This window comes from Bos indicus, chromosome 18, assembly GCF_029378745.1.
Source record: "Bos indicus isolate NIAB-ARS_2022 breed Sahiwal x Tharparkar chromosome 18, NIAB-ARS_B.indTharparkar_mat_pri_1.0, whole genome shotgun sequence".
Classification (NCBI taxonomy): Eukaryota; Metazoa; Chordata; class Mammalia; order Artiodactyla; family Bovidae; genus Bos; species Bos indicus.
Genome location: NC_091777.1, coordinates 57,819,910 through 57,847,161, shown reverse-complemented (window position 1 = coordinate 57,847,161; position 27,252 = coordinate 57,819,910). Strand labels below are relative to the sequence as shown.

The 27,252-nt window shown below is 41.9% G+C and overlaps 1 protein-coding gene and 1 pseudogene across 1 annotated transcript; both read left to right on the top strand.

The window, feature by feature from the left end:
• Nucleotides 1–6,552: 6,552 nt before the first annotated feature.
• Nucleotides 6,553–15,915, top strand: LOC109571798 (zinc finger protein 420-like; annotated as a pseudogene).
• A 10,422-nt stretch (nucleotides 15,916–26,337) lies between these two features.
• Nucleotides 26,338–27,252, top strand: LOC139176986 (vomeronasal type-1 receptor 4-like). Its single transcript, XM_070770235.1, has one exon. It carries the CDS (start codon nucleotides 26,338–26,340, stop codon nucleotides 27,250–27,252), a length of 915 nt encoding a protein of 304 aa, XP_070626336.1.

The window sequence follows — 27,252 nt, the reverse complement described above, 5'->3', positions numbered from 1 at the left end:
AAGAAGATCCCCTGGAGAAGAATGGCAACCCACTCTAGTATTCTTGCCTGGAGAATTCCATGGACAGAGGAGAAATGAAAAATTGATCATTTCATTTATGTAAAAGTTTTATTTATTTATTTTTGTTTTGGCTGCACCTCGTGGGCCTGTGGAATCTTAGTTCCCTGACCAGGGATCCAACTGGCATCTCCTGCATTGCAGGCTGAGCCACTTGGAAAGCAAAGATGGATTAGTAAGTGGAAAAAAAGAAAGAATCACCTAATTAGGCCATAATGAGATTTTAAAAACCTTTAACTTAAACTAGTATTTATTGTTTACTATGTATCTGTCAATTTCACATACACATAGTCTCATTTACATCCCCGTCAACAACCTGAGAGATTGAATATACAGAAACAATAGCCAGACTACGTATGACTCTCAAGTCTCAGCCGTATGACATATATGACTCTGATCCTCAATTACCATTAACTAGTCCAAGAAACCAAACCACTACTGTAGTGACAGTTAGCCTAGAACAGTCAGAGTTTGGCCTGTAAGTATCAGGTTCCTTATTATTTACCCCTGTTTCCAGCTCAGAACCAACCAAAGAAAACCAAATATGCTTTCCAATCCAACCACAGAAGGTGCTAACCCTCCATCTTTCTCATGATTAAAATCATCTCCCAACACTGCTGACACTCCTTCACTTTTTTCCACTCTAAAGGATTCCCACTGCCCTGCCCGCCTTTGTAGTCTTTGCTGAATGCAAATGGTGGTGGCTGGCTCTCTCACTACAGCAAGCTCTGAATCAACAGCCTGTTTGTTCTCATTTGGGTGGTTTTCATTTATTTCCACAAGCCCTGTGGAATTAAGTGTTATGATTTCCTCTTCACAGAGGAGAAAATGGAAACTCAGACAAATAAGTGATTTTCCCAGAGTCGCTGAGCCAATACAGTTAGAGATGAACTTAAAACTCGTTTCTCTTTTTCCACACCAACTTTCAAGAGTGTAGAGATTATAAGCTCCCCCAAATTCTCTGGCCAACTGGCACTATGGGTACTGTACAAATTACTATTAAATGTTTAAACAGCACTGCCCTATTCTCAGGGCTTCCCAGGTGCCCAGAGGTAAAGAATCCTTCTGCCAATGCAGGAGACGTGGATTTGATCCCTGCATCGGGGAGCTCCACTGGAGAAGGAAATGGCAAGCCACTCCAGTATTCTTGCCCAGAGAATCCCATGGACAGAGGAGCCTGGTGGGCTACAGTACACGGGGTTGAAAAGAGTTGGACAAGACTGAGCACACACGCAGCAACACAGCCCTCATCTCATAAAAAGGAAAAAGTCAATCACCTAAAATTTAGGAAATATGTCTCTAAATCAAATAAAATCACGTTCAGGAAGAAATCAAGAATCAAGACCTCAGAGTCCACTTTGACTACTCTTTTATATGTCAGAAAATCCTGTTGGTATTGTTTTCCAAAATACATTCAAAGTCTGGCCACTTGTAATCAGCTTCACTGCTGCCACCCTGGCCCAAACCACCATCCTCTCACCCAGATGGCTGGGATGATCTTCTCATTGGCTTGGCTGCTTCATCTGTGTCCTGTACATGCTACTCCCTGCATGGCAGCTGGAGGGATTCCATCAACACCTCAGTATCATCCTGCCCCCTTCTCTTCTCAAAACTCTCCAAACGGTTCTCATCTCACTCAAGAGTAAAAGGCAAAGTTCTGCATAACATGGTCCATTCCCTCCATTCCCTTTCCTTGTCTGATCTCATCCCCTACGACTCTACAGAAACTCTACATCAAAGAGCAGTCTTCCCCTTCTCAGGAACCTTTCTCAAGAAGCACACGCCGTTTTTGTTTTTGGCCATGACACACAGCCAGCATGTGGGATCTTAGTTCCCCCAGGAGGGATCAAACCCGGGCCCCCTACATCGGCAGCACAGAGTCCTAACCACTGGACCACCAGAGAAGTCCCAAGGAGCACATGCCTTGGTGATGGCACTCTTCATTCATTCTTTCAGTCAACCAACATGTTTGAGCATCTCCTTTATGCCAGGGACTATTTTAGGGTTTTAGCAGTAAGCAAGAATGACACAATCCCTGTCCTCAAAAATCAAGCTGATGGTGAGCATAACTTGATAACTGTAAATACAATGAAGAAAAAGAACCCAGGACAACACGATAGGAATTATGGGATGGGGGACAATGGGGAAATCGTTTAGATAGGGTGGTCAAAGAAGGCTTCTTGGAGGAAGTGACATTTGAGCAGAAACCTAGAGGAAGGAAAGCCAGGCCACGCTGGGGGAAGGAAAATTGCAGGTTGAGGGAAGAGCAACTGCAAAGCTTGAGGAGTTTAGCATGGTTAAGAGAGAGAAAAAAAAAGTGAGCTGCTGAAGTGCAGTGAGGGGTGGGGGAGACTGGCATGAGACAAGGTCAGATACCAGGTGGGCTCAGCTCCTAAAAGGCACAAGGAGGAATATGAATGCAATTCCACTGGAGTGTATTAAGAGGCGTGACTGTAAACTGATTAATTTGGTTTTGAGTTCCCTCTGGCTGCTGTGTGGAAAATGGACCACATCAGGGGCTAGAGCGAAAGCACAGAGACCAGTGGGAGACCACGCAGCCAGTCAGAAAGTGTGATGATGGCCTAGCCCAGGGGGGCAGCTCTGGAGATCTTTACTGTACTGAGGATAGATTCTGGGCTGAAATGATGGTATTTTCTCTTCTTCACACCCTACAGCCATTCCCTTTTTGCACTGCCATTTTTATTCCCTTTTCCTTTCTCCAATTTAAAACTGCATTTGGGTGTTGGGATGAGCCCTGTCTGGGTCCTGGCCCAGGCTTGGCCAGTAAATCACTAAAGAACCTTGGTCAACTATTTTACCCTCTCTGGTTTGTTTTTTTTTTTTTTTTAAATCTATATTTATCTATTTGACTCCATGGCATCTTAGTTGTGGCTCATGGAATCTAGTTCCCTGACCAGGGATCGAACAGAGTCTCCCTCCATTAGAAGCACAGAGTCTTAGCCACTGGAACACAAGGGAAGTCCCTCCTTTTATTTCTTCATCTATAATATGAGTGAGCTTGATTGTTTGAGATGTAATGATCAGCCAAGCTCTAAAATTCTGATTTCCTCTTGCTCCTCTCTGCCAGCCTTTAGAGGTGAGTTGAGTGACTCCTCATGCACCCTCTTTTCCCCCTCTCCTTCTATTTCCCTTCATCCATCACCTCTCAATTTTACCTTTGTCTCTGGTTCCAAGGGCCCCAGACGGTTCTTTGACCTCAGCACACCTCTGTCTGTATATTTCCGAAGCAGAGTGCAAGAGATGCAGCGACCTTTCCAGACTTAGTAAGGGCGGGAATGACTTTTGGATGACTGACCTACTTAGGAGCTGTAAAACGAATTTCAAGAGAAATCAAGGACTAACAGTGAAACCGATTAGCTGGCTTACACGCAGGATAACTGTGTGACTAATGACTGAGTGCCTGGTAGGGGGATTAGCTTATTAGGAGGCTGATTTACAGGGAGCCTAATTGGACTGATTAACAGGGCAGGCCGTGAAGGGGGTGGATTATCCGATTAAATGATTTATGAGGGGACTCACTGCAGACTCATCAGGGCACTAGCCTGATCCTCCGTTGACATAGAGACTGACGGTCTTATTGGCAGATTGGTAATCCTCTGGCTGCTCTTCAGGCTGACCGGGTGACCCACTTGGTGGCAGGCTGACGAATACAGAGACAGGCTGCGGCGAACTGACTGACTAGCTGGTGAGCTGGCTCTCAGGGAGCCTTCCAACCTGATCCAGAATTGGCCCCGGGGGCCTCTCAGGCCGGACAGCCACCTTGGGAGGCCTCACCCACCTCCGGCCGCCTAACTGTCCAAGGGTCACAGTGACTGACAGAGATGCCCGACTCTCATGGAAGCCCAGTTCGGCCAGTGCCAGCGCAGGTTCTCCACTCAACAACTGACAGGAGAGCCAACAGCCGGAGTGCAGCCCCGTGAGGCCTCGTGAGGCCCCACGACGACCCATGTATCTACAGAAAGAAGGCTGTGTGGAAACCACCCTAGATCCTGGCTGCGTGCCTCCTGAGCGTGTGACGTAAGCGTATACCCGGCAGCCAATCAGCGACTGCACGGGCCCGCCTCCCAGCCAGTCAGTGACTGAGTAGTTTAGTCTGGCTCCTGAGAGGTAGGGTTGATGCTCAGAAAGTGAGAATTATTAGCGATGTACCCTTGTTATGGAGAAGGCAATGGCACCCCACTCCAGTACTCTTGCCTGGAAAATCCCATGGGCGGAGGAGCCTGGTGGGCTGCAATCCGTGGGGTTGCGAAGAGTCGGACACGAATGAGTGACTTCACTTTCACTTTTCACTTTTCATGCATTAGAGAAGGAAATGGCAACCCACTCCAGTGTTCTTGCCTGGAGAATCCCAGGGACGGCGGAGCCTGGTGGGCTGCCGTCTATGGGGTCGCACAAAGTCGGATACTACTGAAGCGACTTAGCAGCAGCAGCAGCAGCCTTGTTTATAATGACATAATGTGAAATTATTTGAAAACCAAAATGAATGTCATTCAACTCTCAAATAATCCATACTATGCTTCGTTTCTAGTGTGTATGCAAATGTAGGTTTTTGATGGTTTGTGCTTCAGAGAAGAGAAGCCCTTCTATATTGTGTTGCAACCATTTATATCTATTCTCCATTAGGAGATGGATACCGTAATGTAAAATGTACAATGAACATCTAACTGGAGGTGTTTGTTATTCTTGTCAAATATCCTTGGACGTCACCATGATGTAAGTAATCATGGAATCTTTTCATGTATTAAAGTAAGACAGATTGGTTCTAAATTTTCAATAGTTATGTCACTTGATTTGTGAGGAGAACACAATGATAGCTCACTAAAATATTGATGTTATGTTTATAATATCACCAGAAGTCATGAACATTAGTTGACAACATTGAAATAAAGACAGCTTCTGTGATAACCTAGAAATGTATGGGAAACCCTTCCTGAAAAAGTCATATAATTAGTGTATGTCTGTTTACTAGCTTCTGTTTTGTCAACCACAGAAATCACAGTTCTCGGATTGTTATATCAGGAAAATAAATAGCTTTCTCTACACTTGTAATTTGTATTTTAATCAATGATCACACAGTGAATTGTAAAATGTTTTATTTCAACTATGTGTGAAATTAAGACATGCTAATTAATAAAAACTGAATGGTTTTTATTTTTTATTTTAATGAAGTGTTAACCCACCACCACCATTAACCTCTCCCACCTTATTAAAGGTTTCAGGGAAGAGATAACAACAATAAACTACTTGGTAGCACAGAGAGATAGCATCTGTAGAAATTAGTTTCCTTACTGGCTTTAAATCTCTAATAATGTCATATATTTTCCACCATTTCTACACTGTATCTTTTTCCCTCTCTGTAACTGAAGGGACATTGTGGTGGTTCTAATAAGAAGGATCATACAGAGTACTGTTGAGAGTCTACCTGAACTGCTCCATGCTCAGCATCTATCTGGGGAGCAGGCAGCCTGTAGGTCCTTGAACTCACACCAGCCAGTCCTGTGAGCACCTGCACTAGGTGACCCCCTTCCTTGAGATCAGCAGTCTTGCTGAACCCCAGGGTCTACTTCACAGTCCCCCCTTCAATGACACCCTCACAACGCTCACTAGAATCCTGGTCTTTTTGGTTTGAATGGACCCATCCACGCTTGGCCTGGGGAGCCCACAGCACTTCACTCAGGGTCACTTAGAAAGGCCTGAATCCCAATTACTGCCTGTTTCTGTGCCTGGTTCTCACCTTGACTTTCTAAGAAATCCCTTCCCTAAACCCTACCCCACAGAGAAGTCTCAGGTGTGCTGAGTGTAAGGGCTCGACCTCAGGGCTCCTGAATGTGGGCCGTGAGGGAGAAACATCAGAACAAACAGGGAATTTGCTAAAGACTCATTTCATGGCCCCACTTCAGACCTGCAGATTCATAACTTCTTAGAGGGGGACCTGACCTCACGGGATTGTATACACTGAACTGGTTCAGAAAGAATCTTTATCCAAGTGGTTTCCACCTGGTTTCCTATCAGGATCACGTGACCAGTGTTGAGCGATAACCTCCCCGGTGCCCTCCCTACAGATTTCTTTGTTGGTCCTGAGGGAGCATCAGTGTGGTTTGTAGGAAGTGCTCCAGGGGCTTCTAAGGGGAGGCCTGGGTTAAGGACGTGGCTCCTGGTCCATTTGTGAGAGCTGAGGCCCAGCTTCAATCTGAGGAGAGGCAGCAGGGTTGGCCTAGCTGGATTTGGACTGGGGAAGTCAGTCAGCTCACATGGTCTGTGTGAGCTGAGGGTGAGGAGCTCTCTCTAAGGAGAGAACAATCAAGAAATAAGTTCACAGGCTGGTCTCCAGGTAGGAAGTGATTGTTGCTGAATCTCTCCTGAGACAGGACAGGAGAGGTGGGTCTTTTCAGCTTTTCAAGGTCCTTCTGTCTGTAGTTGCGGTGGTTGCAGGTTATAGAGCTGTGCGGATGCCTTTGAAGGTATTTTCTCAAGATGCAGAGGTGTGTTTGCTACATAACATCCCCAGAGAAGACAGAGCAGGAGGAAGAAGAGGAGGAAATGGCAGCTTCTCAGGTACATGTCCTGTCCTGGGTCTGGGGCTGTGTCTGCTTTTCCTGCTGAACTGCCCGGACTGAGAGAACCTACAAACCTTTAATTCTCTACTCATATTTTTTTTGGCCTGGGATGTTTGTTTTCAACTATTTACTTTTTCCTACAATAGTGAAGACCAGCTCTTCTCCCTGATGTCCCAGAGCCTTTTCTTCATTGTCTGTATCCCAGCTTTCTATAGAAAATGAATTCTCAGAGTGAATTAGTGATGAATTCTCAAAGTGAATTAGTGATGAATTCTCAAAATGAATTAGTGACTTTCAACTCGTGAATATATTCCCTTTGTGAGAGATCAACACTGAGAGGTACTGGTATCCAAGCTTCCCATGGGGATGTGGTTTGGTGTTGGGCTCTTAGGAAAGTAGAGGAAATGCAGTGATGAGTTTACATCTGGATGCAACTTCAGCTCTTTAGAACAGAAAGAAAATGCAGTTATAAATAGAATGAACTCAGTGATCCAGAATTTTTCAGATAATTTTGAAACAAAAAATAATAGTGCAGTGTCTATATTATTAAAATGACTTGCTGTTAAAATATACTCATAGGATACAGAACTGGGGAAGTATATATGAAGTGAAATTTTTAGAAACTGACATTTTTCAGGGTCAATTCAGATCACTGCTACCATTTATCCCATTACACTGCATGTAACCTTGATCAGGTACTTCTGTGAGATTCCAGCATTACGATGTTCACGTTTTTTTTCTCTTTACCTTTAATAAAGATTTAGGGTGATTTAGGGAGGGACCTGCACAAGCCACCAGTTATGGTGGAAATCCGCACCTTCTTAGTCTATCTTTGCTTTGAATAATGAACACACCTGTGTCTAGTGGGGATATTGGATTTGGGGAGTGGAGGTTTCCTCACTCAAGCCCAGGTCCGGTAGTTTCCGTTACACTCCACCCTCGTATCTCAGACATGATCTTATCACCTCTTTTTATTTTCCAAAGCACTTACAATAATCATATTCCTAATGTTAAATTTCTAAAATATAGCTCAACACAAGTGATACAGATTTTGAAAGAAATAAAGGACTCTAATTTAGAGTCCTAATTTATTTCATATTGGTATGTGTGTTTGCACGTTAGTGTGTTTTAAAAATACAGATTATCATCCACAAAAAATGATGAGATTTAACCAGTGAAAAATAATCTTGATCTTATTGAATTGAATATTTTTTATCACTTTTAAAATGTATATAGTTCCCATTTTAGTGTAGGTGTGTGCATGGAAATGTTAACCTATTTGATCCATTTTTGGACTATGTTCTTCCCAATTACCTACACTTGTCTACACATTTATTAGAGTTGTCTCTGTATATTTCTCTGTTCTTTTTATTTTTTCTTTTTTTATACCATGAAAGTATGATAACACGTTTACAGGAGACATGTACAACACAGAAGAAAGTTACATATAGTTCCACTATATAATACATTTGTCTTTTTAAGTAGATAAATTAAGATTTTTAGTTGGAGTTTCAATATCAAGCTCTCCAAAGTTAATGGAATATTCATTCTAAAATGAATGGATTATGATTTATTAAAGTTTATTTAATTTAATTTCTAAAAGTAGAAGGTTATAGTTAGACCTGAAAAGCACCATGAACCAATTCAACATAATTAAGATTTATATAATTTGTACACAACAGTAGGATACAAATTCTATTTGACTTCCAATAGCCTGTAAACTAGGAGACACTGGAACATATGTGCTAAGTCACTTCAGTTGTATCTGACTCTTTGTGACCCCATGGACTGTAGCCTCCCAGGCTCTTGTATTCTCCAGGCAAGAATACTGGAGTCGGTTGCCATTTTCTTCTCCAACTGGAACATATCTCAGTACATAAAACAAGGTACAAAAATTTCATGGTCTAAAGGTTTTGAAATCATAGAGTCTGTTCTCTTATCAATGTGGAATTGTCTTACCCTAGAACAAATATCAAAAGATGTTTTCAAGTGCAGTCTGACATTTACCAAGAGAGATCCTTGACGTAGCCATTGAAAACCTCAATAAAGTTAGAAGACAGAAAAAAATGTGTTTTTTAAAAACAAATTCTAGTCCATATCAACTAAAGAAAACCCAAGCTCTACCATTTACTGAATACCTGACAAAATATTCTAAAATAAGTGTCACAGCAATATTATTGATCTAAATTATTTATGTGGCTCATTCAGGACTATGTAAAAACTTTTAGAAAGATATATGGTATATACTAAATATCAACAGGACTGTTTTTTTCTATGCTTACTATTCTATTAAACCTGTAAAATCTGTAAAATATGTACAGTTCAATATTAACTATGACTTCTTACCTGGCTGTTCAAGTCTTTGCAATCCCATGGACTATACAGTCCATGGAATTCTCCAGGCCAGAATACTGAAGAGGGTAGCTGTTCCCTTCTCCAGGGGATCTTCTCAACCCAGGGATCGAACGTAGGCCTCCCACATTGCAGGCAGATTCTTCACCAGCTGAGCCACCAGAGAAGCCCTACCTGGCTGTTCTACCTCTGTGCTACTCACAATGCCATTCATGAACCTGAGATTCAGTTAGAAGTGAGCTTGTTAAAGAACAACAACTCTGGCCCCACTCCAGAATTCCTGAATTAGAATCTCCTTTTAAAAAATATTCCCAGTTTGGAGAAAACTATTCCCAGTTTGGTTGATAGACAATTTATCCTGTATAACACAAGAACAACACTCTAAACCTGCCTCTATACATCACATCATACGATAGTTCTTCTCCCAGACAAAAAGGATCTCTACAGTAGTTTTGTGAATCGTATACCATCTTCTTTTTTTCTGGGGTTAGAAATATGGTAGAGAATATTAGTGTGGAAAATCTTATTCTTGTGTAATACCAGACATTCTCCTGAATCAAAATCATTTCTCTTGCTGGTTTCATCTTGGGTCACATAAGGAAGTGACAGCCATATGGCATATGTACTTTGTATTTCAGGGATGGCTGACATTCCAGGATATAGCCATAGACTTCACTCAAGAGGAGTGGGAGTGCCTGGACCTCGGTCAGCGGGAATTGTACAGAGACATGATGCTAGAGAACTACGGGAACCTGGCCTCCTTGGGTGAGGATAACTGCCTTCAGAATCCCTTATCCACCCACTGGGTTATGGTTCCTGCATTTCCAGAATGTCTCCTGGAATCTTCTGCTTCTTATAATAGAGTTTCAGATCCCTGCTTTCTAGGAAAAGAATGGGAGTTTGTGAGGTTAGAAAGACGTCATGATGATTCTTTATTATTCCAACCTTCCTCTTTCTTGAGATAATCTGCCTCCTTCTCTCTAGATTACTAGGAATTTTATAAGTTCAGTGGTATACAATAGTTGTATCCTCGTCTCTACTACTAACTTTTCCCTAGTAGTACTAGACCAGAATCTCAGGATCTGTCTTTATGTTTTTGTTAGTGTTTATAGGTGCTCTCAATAAAGCATTTGGGGAAATCAGTTTTCTAGGCTGTGTCAGTATTCTACCACACCTTGTCTTCTCACCTGAATACGTATTGGAATGGAAACTGATGAATCTCCTTTCTCTGATGAACAGGACTTGTGTCTCTAAGCCAGACCTGGTCACCTTTCTGGAGCAAAGGAAGGATTCCAGGAATATAAGGAGAGTGGAGACAACACCCATATACCCAGGTATGTCTGAATGGATGGAGCCTGTGACAGGTGAGAGGTCCAAGGATCAGTGAGGAAGTCGTCCTTTGTCATGTGGTTTGGGAAGATCTGCTTCAGTGGAAATGATTTTGGAGAAGTCTGGGCTTATTTCTGTTGCTGTCATAGATGGATATCACCTTCCTCATTCTGTCTCTTTAATCATTCATGAATTCATCTCCAGTGATTACTTTTCTCATTCCCAGCGAGAACTGAAATTCTCCCCTTGGCCTGTGACAACCTGCATGAGTTGGCTGCTCTTTCATTTCTTGGGGATCCTAGGAAAACTGTGTTCATTTCTGAGTAACTCTATGACACTCCTTTTAAAGTTCATTTCTACCTCTAGACAGAAGTGTTTGGGTGGAGTTGTAGACAAATTGCCAAAGTTCTAGAAATACTGGGGACAGACATTTGTTTTCTGCTTTATAATTTCTAATCCACTGGGAACTATAAATATGGCCTTATAAATTTCATACTCAAATAATTTCTTCACTGCATAAAGCCAAATCTCTCTAAAATGAGAAAATGCAAATCCCAGGTTTATTTCAAAGTTTCTGTTTTCTTTATATAAACTCATGTTAAATATCTTAAGTGTATTTGCCCCAATTCGTCAATGTTAAAATACTTTAATATATTCATTTAACTCAAAGAATGTTAAAATAAATTGGCATGAGAGCTTAGAACATTTTCTACCATATTTTTTCTGGTTGTTTCTCACTATTAAGCTTTTTAGATTATGTGAAGAAATCTTTAAAAAAATTTTATTCGAGTGTAGCTGTTTTACAGTGTGCTGCTGTATAGCAAAGAGAATCATATATATATATATATATACTTTTTTAGATTTCCTCCCCACTTAGGTCTCCACAGAGCGCTGAGTAGAGTTCCTTGTGTTCTTACCACATTTTTAAAGTCTCACTTCTTATTTGATTTCATAAGAACTACTACTTTATTGAGTTTATCTTGTTTGTTATGAAGCATCCCAGGATTTTATCCTATACATCTTCACTTTCTGATTAGCTCTATGCCAATATCACTTATGATTTTTAGATTCAAACATCTAATAGAATATGCTCAAGTAAAAACACATGTGGTAAAAAGTGGGTTAAAGAATTAATAGGCACCTAGTAATTGTGAAAATGTTTGGTATCTCAATTTAAGATTACTTAAAGCAAATGATTACTTAAAGTCATCATTAGTTGTAATCATTAGTAATCATTAGATTAACTATCTATTCTTAATTTAGTTGTAGGTTTTTATCTTGGTCCTTTCTCTACAACATATTTCTTTTTCATTCTTCATCTCATTTTGTGAAATTTTCTGTGCTTGTGGCCTCAGACTCTGGCGTGGTCCAGCTCCCTCAAGTACAAGCTCACAAAGTCTCCAGCTGCTAAAGCTACAGCTATCAGGACTGTGGGAGTCCTTACTGTCTAATCAGGCTTTCTGTAGGTGCTGAGTTGACAAAGCCAATTGTGGGGGTATAAAATCGTGGTCTGTGCAGCTGTGAGATTTCACTTTTCTTCCTTAGATGTATGACCCTGGGGCTCAGCTGTGTTTTCCGCCCCCCCAGTGCGCGTGGGCCACCCACAGGCACCTGCTCCTCGGGCTGCCCTGGAGCACAGGAGTCCACCCTGGTGGCGAGGGTCATAGGGGAGGAGGCAGCAGCTGGGGTCGTGAGATCACCCAACCCTGTGGGAGTCCTTGCTAGTGCCTGGCCAGGAGGGACTGGCATAGGAGGAGAGGGGCTGCAATGATGGTTCTTCCCTTTGGGCATCACTCAACAACGCTGCTCTGCTTCTCTGGTGGTTCAGGCTTCCTCCACAAGCATTCCCGTTTGCAGAGCTCCTCCCTCCCGCCTGTCCCCTCAGGATGTCTCCTCACAGCCAACCGCAGTCCTCTGCCTGGGTCTGCTCTCCAAACCCCACATTTCAGGACCCAGCCCTCGTGTGCAGTGGTGGACTCCCCGCTCAGGCTTGGGGAGCAGGGCTGTGGTTAGTACCGTCTGTCGCGGCCTCACTCTGTCCTGCCTGCCTCTAACAGGTGCTGCCTCCTCTTCCCATAAGAGAATGAGGCTCCCTTCTGTCCCAGTGAGCTCCCCCAAGGGTTGCAGGTCCCATCCCACTTCCTCTCCTCTTCCCTTTCCTTCATTTGCTTTGGTTCCACCTGGCTAAACAGAATCTTTCTTGTCCTTTTAGGTGTCCACGGTCCTCTGCTAGTGTTCAGGAGGAGCTGCGTGAGACTTAATCCATTTCTAGATGTATTGATGCATTTGTGTAGGAAGACGAATTCCATGTCTTCCTAATCCTCTGTCATTTTGACTCCTTCCTTCTCTGTTTCATTCTTAATCTAGCTAAGGGTGTATCAGTTTTATGTAAATTGTATACTATATTCACTGAGAATAGTAAGTAGAATAACTTGTTATTTGCCCTTTCAGCTGCGTCTTCTCTACACACCCAGTGTGTGATGCCAAGAAATCCAGGCTTTGAAGATTTATGTCCAATAGAAAACCTAAAAATATATGAAATATTTCACCTTGTAAATTTACATTTAATGAAATACTGGGAATATACAAGGGCATGTGAAGGGCAGAGAAGATGTTGTGATGGACATAACCCATCTGGGACCGTTTCTCTTAATGTAAACATTACTGCCAAGAGAAATCAAGGTTGTGAATCAAACTGGGGAAAACACCAATTTAAGTCACTAACATCTGCAGAGAAATGTATGTTTGTCAGCAAAGACCCGCATTGTTTTTTGACATATACATGTTCTCTGAAAGGAACTGTGGAAAATCTGGAAAGTCATCTAGTCTCTACTGCAGATAATCATTCAAACCACTCTAAATGCAATATTCAATTAAACATACATTCAAATATGTCTGAAGACCAGAAATTTAAAAATGAGGGAAAAGATTCCCAGTGTAATCAACTTGAGAGATCCTTTAGCAAGGGTTCAGTATTCTTCAAACAACAGATATTTTTTCCCTTTTTCAAAATCTGCAATGTTGATAATAATGGAAGAGACTTTATTCAAACGTCAGTGGTTAATGCATATGGGGGTGTAATTAATGTGGGACAACTTTTCATGTGTCGTAAATGAGTAAGGCTTTAAGCAAGAGCTCTACCCCCAATAATTACAAGAGTCTTTATGATGGAGTGAGAAAGTATTTATTCGATGAAACTGGACATAACGTTGACCAAGGCTCAAGTCTCATGAAACACTAGGGAAATCAATTTTTAGACAATGATTCTGGAAGTAATAAATGTAGGAATATCTTTTATCAAAGAGCAGATGTTTCTCTGTATAAAAGTGTGGATATTGGAAAGAAGGCTTGTAATTGTAGTGAATATAGTAAAGTTTGTAATCAGTCTTGTAAACTTAGACAACAGCAGAGTATTGAGAATGTGGAGAAACATTATAAGAGTAACACATGTGGGAAAATAGTCACTAAATCATTAAATCTAAGTAGCCATAGGAAAATCCATACAGAAAGGAAGCCTTTCAAATGTACAGAGTGTGGCAAAGCCTTTATCTGTTCCTCGTGTCTTACTCAACATCAACAAACCCATACTGGGGAGAGACCTTATAAATGTAAGGAATGTGGCAAAGTCTATACCTGTTGCTCAAATCTTACTCAACATCAGGTAATTCATACTGGAGAAAAGTCTTACAGATGTAGAGAATGTGGCAGAGCCTTTAATAGGTGTTCATATCTCACTATGCATCAGCGAATTCATACTGGGGATACTCTATACAAATGTAGAGAATGTGCCAAAGCCTTTATCTGTGGCTCACATCTTATTCAACATCAGCAAATTCATACTGAAAAGAAGCCTTATAAATGCACAGAATGTGACAAGTCTTTTAAGCGGCGTGGAAGCCTAACTCAATATCACATAATTCATACTGGGGAGAAGCAGTATAAATGTACAGAGTGTGGCAAAGCCTTTAGGCACAGCTCAAGTCTCACTCAACATTAGTGAATCCATTACTGGAGAGAGACCTTATAAATGTAAATATTGTGGCAAAGCCTTTAATTGTAAATCACATCGTACTCAACATAAGCAAATTCATCCTACAAGGAAGGCTTATAAATGTACTAAATGTGGTAAACCCTTTAATCAGAAGTCAAGTCTTTCTAGACATCAGATAATTCATACTTGGAGAGAAACCTTATAAATGTAAGGATTGTAGCAAAGCCTTTAATTGTAAATCACATTTTACTCAACTTGAGCAAATTCATCCTACAAGGAAGCCTTATAAATGTACAGAATGTGGTAAAGCCTTTAATCAGAGGTCAAGTCTTTCTAGACATCAGATAATTCATACTTGGAGAGAAACCTTATAAATGTAAGGATTGTGGCGAAATCTAACCAAATTTCAAGCCTTACCAACATCAGCAAATTCACATTGGGCAGAAATCATCCAGATGTAAAGGAACATGGCAAAGCCTTTACCCAAAGCTCAAGTCTTGGTCAGCATCAGAGAATTCATCCTTCAGAGAAACTTAAAAGCCTAAATATAAGGAAAGTGGCAAAGGCTGTCATCACTCTCGCCTCACTCAATGTCAGAGAACACGTACTGGAGAGAAACTCTGGTAATATAATAAGTGATGAAAGAGGTTTGTCCTAAATACACACTTTAGAAAACATGAGCCTGTGTTTATACAAGAAAGATATGTGAGTGATGTAAAAACAGATGTAGGAAAGTATTTAATCAATCATCAAATCTAAATAAGTATCAGAGAATGTGTACTAGAAAGCATTTCATCAGTTGCTCTTCTCTGAATTCACTCTAAAGGAGAATTACTGTCTATGAACTTATGTTTTTGATGGTTGATGCCCCAAAGATAAGAGAAGCCCTTGTGTATTGGGTGGGCATAATTTATATTTGTTCTTCATTAGAAGATTAAGGACACAGTAATGTAAAATGTACAGTGAACATCTAAATGGAGGCGTTCTGTCATTGAAGTCAAACATCCCTGGAGGTCACCATGATGTCGGTGATCAGGGAATGATTCTGTGTATTAAAGTAAGGCAGGTTTGTTCTAAGTTTTCACTAGTTATGTCACTTGTTTTTTAAGGATGAAACAATGACAGTTCACTGAAATCTTGGTATATCTTTATAATATCACCGAAATCTTGATGTATCTTGATAATATCAATAGTTCACTGAAATCTTGATGTATCTTGATAATATCAACAGAAATAGATCAATAATAACAGTTCACTGAAATCTTGATATATCTTTGTAATATCTTTATAATATCAACAGAATATTAGTTGACGTGGCTGAAATATTGACATCTTCTCTGATACCCTAGAAAAGAACTGGACACCCTTCCTGGAAAAGTCATGTGATTAACATAGGTTCCTGTTTATGAAACAATTAGCCTCCATTCTGTACACCATAGAAATACTTTTCTCAGATCATTATATCAAAGGCATGAATATCTTTCTCTGTGCTTGTAGTTGGTTATTTTGATCAAGGACCCCACAGTGAACTGTAAAAGGTTTTATGCCAACTGTATGTGCTATTAATATACATTAATTAATAAAACTGAGTGGTCTTTAGTGTTACAGTTGATGTGGAATGAAGTGTTAACCCACCACCAACTTTAACCTCTCCCACCTTCTTTAAGGTTGCAGGGAAGAAATCAAGCATCAACTATTTGCTGCCCTTAATCCTCAAATACTGTCACATATTTTCCATAATTTCTACAATGTACCTTCCCCTGGCCCCTCTCTGTAACTGCGGGGACGCTGTGACAGTTCTAATAAGAAGGACCATACAGAGTACTGTTGAGAGCTTCCCTGACTGCTCCGTGCTGTTGCTGCCTCAGCGTCTGTCTGGGGAGCAGGCAGCCTGCGGTTCGTTGAACTCACACCAGCCAGTCCTGTGAGCACCTTCACTAGATGACCCCCTTCCTTGAGACCAGCAGTCTTGCTGAACCCCAGGGTCTACTTTACAGGCCCTCCTTCAATGACACTCTCACAGCGCTCACCAGAATCCTGCTCCTCTTGGTTGGAATAGACCCATCCACGCTCAGCCTGAGGAGCCCACAGCACTTCACCCAGGGTCCCTTAGAAAGGCCTGAACCCCAAGTACTGGAGCTTTCTCAGCCTGGTTCTAGCCTTGACCTCCCTCAGGGGGCCCTCAAGGCTTGCTGTTAATTCACTCAAGACCTTGAGTAATAAACTCATCTGCATCAATTTCCATTGTGCTTTTTTGTTGACCTGAGACTCTCCATTCCTGCTGGAGGTTCCTTTTAACAAATGTAGATTTAAGAAAGTCACAAAAATATAATTAAAGCCATATTTATCAAAATCTGGAATCATATTTATACAATTTTATGCTATCTATTTCTTTGCACATGTTCTTTGTCTCAACTTATGGAACACAGTATTTCATGGCTTTGACCTACACTGAATGCAAAATGTAAATATACGAAGGTATATTTTAAGAGTATGAAACCTAAGAAGAGCAGTGTGGGTATATGTGTTTATACACATGTCTTTTGCAGAGTTTAGAAATGTTAAATCAAAACTGGTCATTCCAAAACTTTTGATGAGTTACTAACTAAAAACCTTAGATTCAGAAAGTAAATCTAATTTGTTTACTTTTCATTGAATTCATTTCTCCCATATTTCATGAATCTTTATTTTGAGATTCTTTCCATGCAGATCCCGTTTTGCTTACTGGCCTGTTAATTATGAAAAATCTATTTTGTGGGGTTTTTTTTAGTTCAAAATTTATGAACTTTACTTATCTGCTCAAGGATTTTAAGAACAGCTTTTATTAAATTTCAAGGAGGTCAGAAATTAGTTTCAAGATGAGATTAATTTCCCTATGAGCATATTAATTTGATCTTGTTTAATATGTTCCATTACTTCCTTCTTAATTTGAGAGGAACACTAAGAGAATCTTTTTTTTCTGATTGTTTCTTTCATTTCTTATAATTGACTTCATCAGGGTTAAACAGTTTATTGTGACAATTGATCAGGAGTAAATCTGGAAATTTCATAAGTGATCGTGTTGCTTAGGCAATTATAAGAAGTGAACAAATACACTGAAGCTGATGGGTGCATGATAGAGTATCTGTAATTAAAAGAAAAATACTTCAGGGGCTTCCCTGGTGGCTCAGTGGTAAAGAATCTGCCTACTAAGGCAAAGAGTCAGACATGACTGAGCAACTGAACAACAAAAACAAGGCAGAAGACACAGGTTCGATCCCTGATCTGGGAAGATCCCTCATCAGTTCAGTTTAGTCCCTCAGTCGAATCCGACTCTTTGTGACCCCATGAACCTCAGCACGCCAGGCCTCCCTGTCCATCACCAACTCCCGGAGTTCACTCAAACTCATGTCCATTGAGTCGGTGATGCCATCCAACCATCTCATCCTCTGCCGTCCCCTTCTCCTCCTGCTCCCAATCCCTCCCAGCATCAGTCTTTTCAAATGAGTCAGCTCTTCACATCAGGTGGCCAAAGTATTGGAATTTCAGCTTCAACATCAGTCCTTCCAATGAACACCCAAGACTGATCTCCTTTAGGATGGACTGGTTGGATCTCCTTGCAGTCCAAGGGCCTCTCAAGAGTCTTCTCCCACACCACAGTTCAAAAGCATCAATTCTTCTGTGCTCAGCTTTCTTTATAATCCAACTCTCACATCCATACATGACCACTGGAAAAACCATAGCCCTGACTAGACAGACCTTTGTTGACAAAGTAATGTCTCTGCTTTTTAATATGCTATCTAGGTTGGTCATAACTTTCCTTCCAAGGAGTAAGCGTCTTTTAATTTCATGGCTGCAATCACCATCTGCAGTGATTTTGGAGCCCCAGAAAAATAAAGTCAGCCACTGTTTCCACTGTTTCCCCATCTATTTGCCATGAAGTGATGGGACTGGATGCCATGATCTTAGTTTTCTGAATGTTGAGCTTTAAGCCAACTTTTTCACTCTCCTCTTTCACTTTCATCAGGAGGCTCTTTAGTTCTTCATTTTCTGCCATAAGGGTGGTGTCATCTGTATATCTGAGGTTATTGGTATTTCTCCTGGCAATCTTGATTCCAGCTTGTGCTTCATCCAGCCCAGTGTTTCTCATGATGTACTCTGCATAGAAGTTAAATAAGCAGGGTGACAATATACAGCCTTGACGTACTCCTTTTCCTATTTGGAACCAGTGCATGCTGCAGAGTCACTAAGCCCGTGCACCACAGCTATAGAACCTGTGGCCAGAGCCCACAAGCCACAACTCCTGAACCCTCTTGCACAACTACTGAAGCCCGCACACCTGGAACCCGTGCTCCCCAACAAGAGATGCCACCACAATGAGAAGCCCGCAACCGCAACCAGAGAGTAGCCCCACCTCACTGCAGCTAGAGAAAAGACCACACAGCAATGCAGACCCAGCACAGCCAAAGATAAATAAATAAAATCAGCTTTGAAAAAGAAAAAGAATTCAATAGATTGAGGCTATAATCTGAAGTAAGAGGTAGAAAATACACAGGATGAAGAATTCTTCGTGTGGCGAGAGGGTACCTGCTGTTGTGGGACAAAAACTGAGACTCTAAATTTAGGAGAAAAATCTATGTGTTTTATTGCTGAGTTATCTCCAGTTTTTGTATTTTCCTTGTAGGTATTTTTGCTACATGAGTCACACTCATGAGCCTTCCTTGTCTGTGTTATGACTACAGAGTTCTCAGTGTTCTCACGTGTGTCATCCGTGCAGGACCTGATAGGATTTTATGAGTGCTTTTGAATTTTTCTCATGCATTGAGAAATTAATTTTAACTGAAGAAATTGATGCCACTTAGAAGATTTGAATGCAACTTTCTGATCCCTTAATTGAGATAAAAGGGGAAGAGCATCAAGTTCTAGAGATTTCATTCAGGCAGTTATAACTAACCAAGATGTGCAAAAACATCCTTTAAAAAAAAATAAAAAAAAATATATATATATATATATTTATGTATTTATTTTTGGCTGTGCTGGGTCTTCATTGCTGCGCAGGCTTTTCTGTGGTTGCGGTGAGCAGGGGCTACTCTCTAGTTGTGAAGAGGGGAGCTACTCTTCCTTGAAGTGTGTGGGATTCTCACTGCGGTGGCTTCTCTTGTTGCGGAGCACAGGCTCTAGGGCACACAGCGTTCAGTCGTTGCAGCTCCTGGGCTCAGTAGTTGTGGCTCCTGGGCCCTAGAGCACAGAATCAATAGTTATGGTGCAGGGGTTTAGTTGCTCCAAGGCACGTGGGATTTTCTTGGATCAGGGATCGAACCTGTGCCTCCTGCATTGGCACAAGGATTTTTTTACCCATTGGGCCACCAAGGAAGCCCCAGATGCTGTGTGTGATGCTGTTTTTCTTAGTGAGGAACACACCACCCATTGAGAGCACACATGAGAGCTCTCTGGAAATGAATGGAGGAAACTGCAAGGAAGCTCTTTTTGATCCTTCCAAAGTCTTAGGCTGCTAGTGTGGGGGAGGAGGGGGGGGATGTGTTCTGATGAACAAATGACAGATATGAGAATGTGGCAAATACAGTAGGTTTCTGAGAATCCAGAAAATACAATTCTGTCCTCCTGAGAAGAGAGTTTCTGGGCAGCACAGAACACTAACACCACTAGACAGACGTTATTATATTTTCCCAGACTTAGATCTGGGAAAAATGGAAACAGTGACAGACTTTCTTTTCTTGGGCTGCAAAATCACTGCAGATAGTTACTGCAGCCATGAAATTAAAAGACACTTGCTCCTTGGAAGAAAAGCTATGACAGTTCAGTTCAGTTGCTCAGTTGTGTCTGACTCTTTGCGACCCCATGGACTGCAGCACACAGGATTCCCCGTCCATCACCAACTCCTGGAGCTTGCTCAAACTCATGTCCATCAAGTCGGTGATGCCATCCACCATCTCATCCTCTGTTGTCGCCTTCTCTTCCCACCTTCAATCTTTCCCAGCATCAGGCTCTTTTCCAATGAGTCAGTTCCTCATATCAGGTAGCCAAAGTATTGAAGTTTCAGCTTCAGCATCCGTCCTTCCAATGAATATTCAGAACTGCTTTCCTTTAGGATGGACTGGTTGGATCTCCTTGCGGTCCAAGGGACTCTCAAGAGTCTTCTCCAACACCACAGTTCAAAAGCATCAATTCTTCGGCACTCAACTTTATGTTCCAACTCTCACATCTGTACATGACTACTGGAAAAACCATAGCTTTGACTACACAGATGTTTGTTGGCAAAGTAATGTCTCTGTTTTTTAATATGCTGTTTAGATTGGTCATAGCTTTTCTTCCAAGAAGCAAGTGTCTTTTAATTTCATGGCTGCAGTCACAGTCTGCAGTGATTTTGGAGCCCAAGAAAATTAAGTCTGTCACTGTTTCCATTACTTCCCCATCTATTTGCCATGAAGTGATGGAACTGGATGCCACAATCTTAGTCTTTTGAATGTTGAGTTTTAAGCCAGCTTTTTCACCTTCCTCTTTCACTTTCATCAAGAGTCTCTTCAGTTTCTCTTCACTTTCTGCCATAAGGGTGGTGTCATCTACGTATCTGAGGTTATTGTTATTTCTCCCGGCAATCATGAATCCAGCTTGTGCTTCATCCAGCCCTGAATTTTGCATGATGTATTCTGCATATAAGTTAGATAAACAGGGTGACAATGTACAGCCTTGATGTCCTCCTTTCCCAATTTGGAACCAGTCTGTTTTTCCATGTCCAGTTCTAACTGTTGCTTCTTGACCTGCATATAGATTTCGCCGGAGGCAGGTAAGATGGCCTGGTATTCCCATCTTTTTAAGAATCTTCCACAGTTTGTTGTGATCCACACAATCAAAAGAAACATAGCGTATTAAAAAGTGGAGGCACCACTTTGCTGACAAAGGTCTGTATAGTCAAAGCTATGGTTTTTCCAGTAGTCATATACAGATGTGAGAGTTAGACCATAAAGAAGGCTGAGCGCCAAGGAACTGATGCATTCAAACTGTGGTGCTAGAGAAGACTCTTGAGAGTCTCTTGGACTGCAAGGAGATCAATTGGTCCTAAAGGAAATCAACCCTGAATATTCATTGGAAGAACTGATGTTGAAGCTGAAGCTCCAATATTTGGCTACTTGATGCAAAGAGCCGACTCATTGGAAAAGACCCTGATGCTGGGAAAGATTGAAGTCAGGAGGAGAAGGGGATGACAGAGGATGAGATGGTTGGATGGCATCACTGATTCAATGGGCATGAGTTTGAGCAAACTCTGAGAGATAGTGAAAGACAAGGAAGGCTGGTGTGCTGCAGTCCATGGGGTTGCAAAGTGTCGGACATGACTGAGAGACTAAACAAGAAAGCACCTGTTAAAACTTACTATTGGGAATACTTTTAGGGGGAGAAATTTATAAATTTCCATCTTTCTGTGGACATTTTTCTATTTAGGCTTTCTGTAACTACCTGGGAATGGGTCCATATTGGTAAAACATATTTTAGTGGAAAACATCTTTATCACCACCTAGACTTCCAAATTAGTTGGCACTGAGTTGGACAAATATATACAATAATTTTTAATATAAAAATTGCTATCATCATGGTCTTCCTTTTAATTATAGGGCTTAGAAATCCTCAGGCAGTTTGGTTCTATTTCTCTGATCATACTTAAGCGATGCTGAAGCTCAGGGGTCAGGAAAGAACTCACTGTTGGGTAGAAAAATTTCTCAGAGGAACAGAGAAGTCAGCACAATATAAGAGTTTCATTGCCAGGCTCTCAGCTGTCAACTCAGCATTTCCTGCTCATTCCATATGAGAATCTATCTGCCTCCCCAGATTGTATAAAAGAAAAAGCCTCTCAGAGCACTGCAGTGGTCTCTTTGGGAATGACAAGTTGATTGTAGTTTTTTGGGGGGAGGGTAATTAACAGTTTTTAGAAAGTTAATTAAAAGTTTTACACAACTATCCCCTTGTTCCATGAGCCTACCTTCTCATTGCAGCTAAAAGTGAAAAGATAATCGCAATTCTGAGGGAAGAGGAGGTCATGGAATCACAAATCCATATCTAGGGGTGTGACAGCCTCCATCTAACACAGGTGCTGATTTTCAAACAGCACACCTCCTCCCACAGTGTCCTGGCAACAGAAAGGAGTCAGATACCCATTTTCTATTTCAATCTGAGAAGAAGAGTCTGCAGACAAGGAGTATCAGGAACTGGGATAAGTGGTTATTTCAGATTAAAAAGAAATTTTTCAGGGTTCAAATCTAGTCCAGTGCCAAAGCCACACAGAAAGGATTCTGACTCTTGAGCTGGACCAGTAAAGAGAGGCCAGGACTAGAGATCCAACAGCAATCCACGACCGCTCTGAATTTATAGTGTATAATTTAGTGTAATCCACAATGACCTTGATTCCTGGCATTGAGTGTGAGTGACAATGCAGCTTGACTTTTAATTTTCTTAAGAACTGTAGGGTTTTTTTCTTTTGTTTATTTTTGGCTGCACTGAGTCTCCACTGGTGCATGGGCTTTCTCTAGTCGGGGTGAGCAGGGCCACTCCTTGTGGGGCCCAGGCTTCTCACTGCAGTGGCTCCTCCTGCTGCAGAGCACAGATTCTAGGCGCTCAGTCTTCAGTATTGAAGCATGTGGGCTCAGGAGTTGCAGTGTGCCGCTCTAGAGAGCAGGCTCTAAAGTGCCGGAGCACAGGCTTAGTTGCTCGAGGACATGTGGAATCTTCCTGGACGGACCAAGGATTGAACCTGTGTCCCCTGCACTGGAAGGTGGATTCTTATCCACTGTGCCACCAGGGGAGTCCGTAAGAACTGTAGTTTTGAACTCAGTCTGAAGTTCAGCCTCGTTTACTGAAATCAGAGATTAAATTTTCGGGGTTATTGCAGGTGTGTGTGACTATGACCTTCTGCATCTACTAACGAGTAAGATGAATCTACAGGTCACTTAGTCTTGTGCAGAAACGGTGAACCCAAATGTCAGTTCCTGGTATGAAACTGTTTGCTTTATCTCTGAGTATATGAAGTGCTTAATGGAGACAGTAATTGTTACCTCCTGAAAATGTCTTATGTCTGTTAAATTGATGAGACTGTTTTCCCTATTGAAGAAAAGGAATCAGCACATAAGAAAAATGTACATTTATAGTAATGAGTTTCAGATAGCCCCAGTCAGGCTCAAACATACCATGATACTTTCACTCATCTAAAAATATTCTACTATCAATTGTTGCTGTTGTTTAGTTGTAAGTTGTGTCTGACTCTTTGTGACCCCATGGACTATAGCCCACCAGCTTCCTCTGTCATTGGGATTTCCCAGGCAAGAGTACTGGAGTGGGTTGCCGTTTCTTTCTCCAGGGGATCTTCCTGACCTAGGGATTGAACCCATATCTCCTGCATTGGCAGGCAGTTTCTTTACCACTGAGCCACCAGGGAAGCCCGAAATATAATGACACATTACCAAAAGAGCTCAATATCTATTTAAACTTGGGAGAACAGAGCTACCTGGATTTGTCAGACATCACAGTGATTAAATGTGCTAGATTTGTTACGAGCCAAGTCAGGTTTCAGTCCTTTCTTGCCCATGCTGGTTTAGTTGCTAAGTCATGCCAGGCTTCCCTGTCCTTTACCATCTCCCTGAGTTTGCTCAGACTCATGTTCATTGAGTCAGTGATGCCATCCAACCATCTCATCCTCTGTCACCTCCTTCTCCTCCTGCCCTCAATCTTTCCCAACATCAGGTTCTTTTCCAGTTAGTTAGCTCATCACCTCAGGTGGCCAAAGTATTGGAGCTTCAGCTTCAGCATCAGTCCTTCCAATGAATATTCAGGGTTGATTTCCTTTAGGATTGACTGATTTGATCTCCTTGCTGCCCAAGGGACTCTTATGAGTCTTCTCCAGCACCACAGTTTGAAGGCATCGATTCTTTGACACTCAGCCTTTTTTATGGTCCAACTCTCACATCCATACATGATTACTGGAAAAACCATAGCTTTGACTATACAAACCTTTGTCAGTGCTATCTAGACCTTCATAGCAGTGATTCACTCATTTATAAGAGCTCTTTTTTCCAGATTTTTTCTGCTTTTATTTCACTATAGGGTGACTACCAGGATGGGCATTTTTGCCTAATTTGGGGTTAGGAAGTCTGCTGGTGATGATGGCAAGAGGTGGGGCCAGAGCTTTTGGCAGTGGTTACAAAGGGGTTTTTCCAATAGTCACATATGGATGTGAGGGTTAGACCGTAAAGAAGGCTGATTGCCAAAGAATTGATGCCTTCGACCTGTGGTGATAGACAAGACTCTTGAGAGTCCCTTTACAGCAAAGAAATCAAATCAGTCAAGCCTAAAGGAAGTCAACCCTGAATATTCATTGGAAAGACTGATGCTGAAGCTGAAGCTCCAATACTTTGGCCACCTGATGTGAATAGCCAATTCACTGGAAAAGACCCTGATGCTGGAAAAGATTGAGGGCAGGAGCAGAAGGGGGCGACAGTGAATGAGATGGTTGGATGGTATCACCAACTCACTGGATATGAGTTGAGCAAAGTCTGGGAGATACTGAAGGACAGGGAAACCTGGCGTGCTGCAGTCCATGGAGTCGCAAAGAGCCAGACACACCTGAGTGACTGAACAACAACAAGGGGGCTCAGACAGTTCCGGAGATGACCTTGTTTCTGGGCTCCATGACTGTGGCCTTGGGGCAAGACTCCACAGAGCATGGTTGATTTATAATGTTGCAGTAGTTTCTGCAGTACAGCAAAGTGAATCAGTATACATATACATATGTTTAGTCTCTTTTAGATTCTTTTGCAGCATAGATCATTACAGAGTACTGAGTAGAGTCTCCTGTGCTGTGCAGGAGGTCCGTATCACTTGTCTATTTTACATATAGTAGTGTGTATCCGGGGCTTTCCTGGTTGCTCAGACGGTAAGAATGGGTCGGGAAGATCCCCTGGAGAAGGAAATGTCTACTCACTCCAGTATTCTTGCCTGGAGAGTGCCACGGACAGAGGAGCCTGGCGGGCTACAGTCCATGGGGTCACAAAGAGTCAGACACGACTGACAAGTAACACTTTCACTACTTCAGCGTATGTATATCTATCCCAATTTTCCAATTTATCCCTTCCCCACTTCCCCTCAGTAACTGTGTTTGTTTTCTGCATCTGTGATTCAATTTTTATTTCATATATAGGTTCATTTGTACAATTTTGTTTAGATTCCACATATAAGTGATATCATATGATATATATCAGATCAGATCAGATCAGTTGCTCAGTCATGTCCGACTCTTTGCGACCCCATGAATCGCAGCACGCCAGGCCTCCCTGTCCATCACCAACTCCCGGAGTTCACCCAGACTCACGTCCATCGAGTCAGTGATGCCATCCAGCCATCTCATCCTCTGTCGTCCCCTTCTCCTCTTGCCCCCAATCCATCCCAGCATCAGAGTCTTTTCCAATGAGTCAACTCTTCACATGAGGTGGCCAAAGTACTGGAGTTTCACCTTTAGCATCATTCCTTCCAAAGAAATCCCAGGGCTGATCTCCTTCAGAATGGACTGGTTGGATCTCCTTGCAGTCAAGAGTCTTCTCCAACACCACAGTTCAAAAGCATCAATTCTTCGGCCCTCAGCCTTCTTCACAGTCCAACTCTCACATCCATACATGACCACAGGAAAAACCATAGCCTGGACTAGATGAACCTTTGTTGGTAAAGTGATGTCTCTGCTATTGAATATGCTATCTAGGTTGGTCATAACTTTCCTTCCAAGGAGTAAGCGTCTTTTAATTTCATGGCTGCTGTCACCATCTGCAGTGATTTTGGAGCCCCAAAAAATAAAGTCTGACACTGTTTCCACTGTTTCCCCATCATGGAAACCTCTTAGTAAAATAAAAACAAGACGGTAATATATCTCTGTGGAAATGAATAATAAGTGGACAAGATTAAATTTCACTTGGTGTAACACATGTGGCCCATGCCTCATTTTTTTGTGCAGGAAACTCTAGCTCAGAAGGCAAATATCCTTCATAGAGAACTGGAAGGATGGCCACCAGAGATTTTGTAATAGAATTGATCTTCCTATCCCAGAATATATTTGGAATCCTGGGAAATTTCTCTCTTCTTTACCATTATCTCTTTCTTCACTTCACCGGATGCAGGCTAAGATCCACAGATCTGATCATTGAGTATCTGCTTATAGCCAACTCCTTGGTCATGTTCTCTACAGGCACCCCAAGGACAATGGAAGTGTTTGAGTGGAAATATTTTCTCAATGATACTGAATGCAAAATTGTTTACTATATCCAAAGAGTGGCCAGGGGAGTGTCCATTGGTAGCATCTGCCTCTTGAGGGTCTGCCAGGCCATCACCATCAGTCCCAGGAACTCCAGGTGGGGACAGCTTAAAATGAAAGCTCCCAAGTACATTGGATCCACTATTTTCCTCTGCTGGGTTGGGCGTATGCTGATAAATATTCGATTTACTAGGTATGTGAAAGATCAATGGAGTAACAGAAACATCACAAAGAAGAAAGATTTAGGATTGTGTTATGGTTTGATTCATAATAGAATCAAAGTCTTACTGAATGTAGGATGGTTTTTACTTCCTGCTGTTTCATGTCTGGTGTTCATGATCTGGTCCAGTGTCTCCATGGTTTTCATCTTGGACAGCCACAAGCAAAGTGTGCAATACATTCATAGGATCGGCATCTCTTCAAGATCCTCCCCTGAACCTAGAGCCACCCAGAGCATCCTTGTCCTGGTGAGCACCTTTGTGTCTTTGTACAGTGTCTCCTCCATCTTTCACATTTGTTTGGCTCTTTTTAACAATCCCAGCTGGTGGCTGGTGACCTCTGCTGCACCCATTACTGCATGCTTCCCAACTGTAAGCCCCTACATTCTCATGAGTCATGGTTGCAGAGTACCCAGGCTCTCCTTTTCTTGGATAAAGATGAAATAA

Bases quoted from the DNA above. Each gene is read 5' to 3' on its own strand.
- LOC139176986 (XM_070770235.1), top strand. From the start codon at position 26,338: ATGGCCACCAGAGATTTTGTAATAGAATTGATCTTCCTATCCCAGAAT.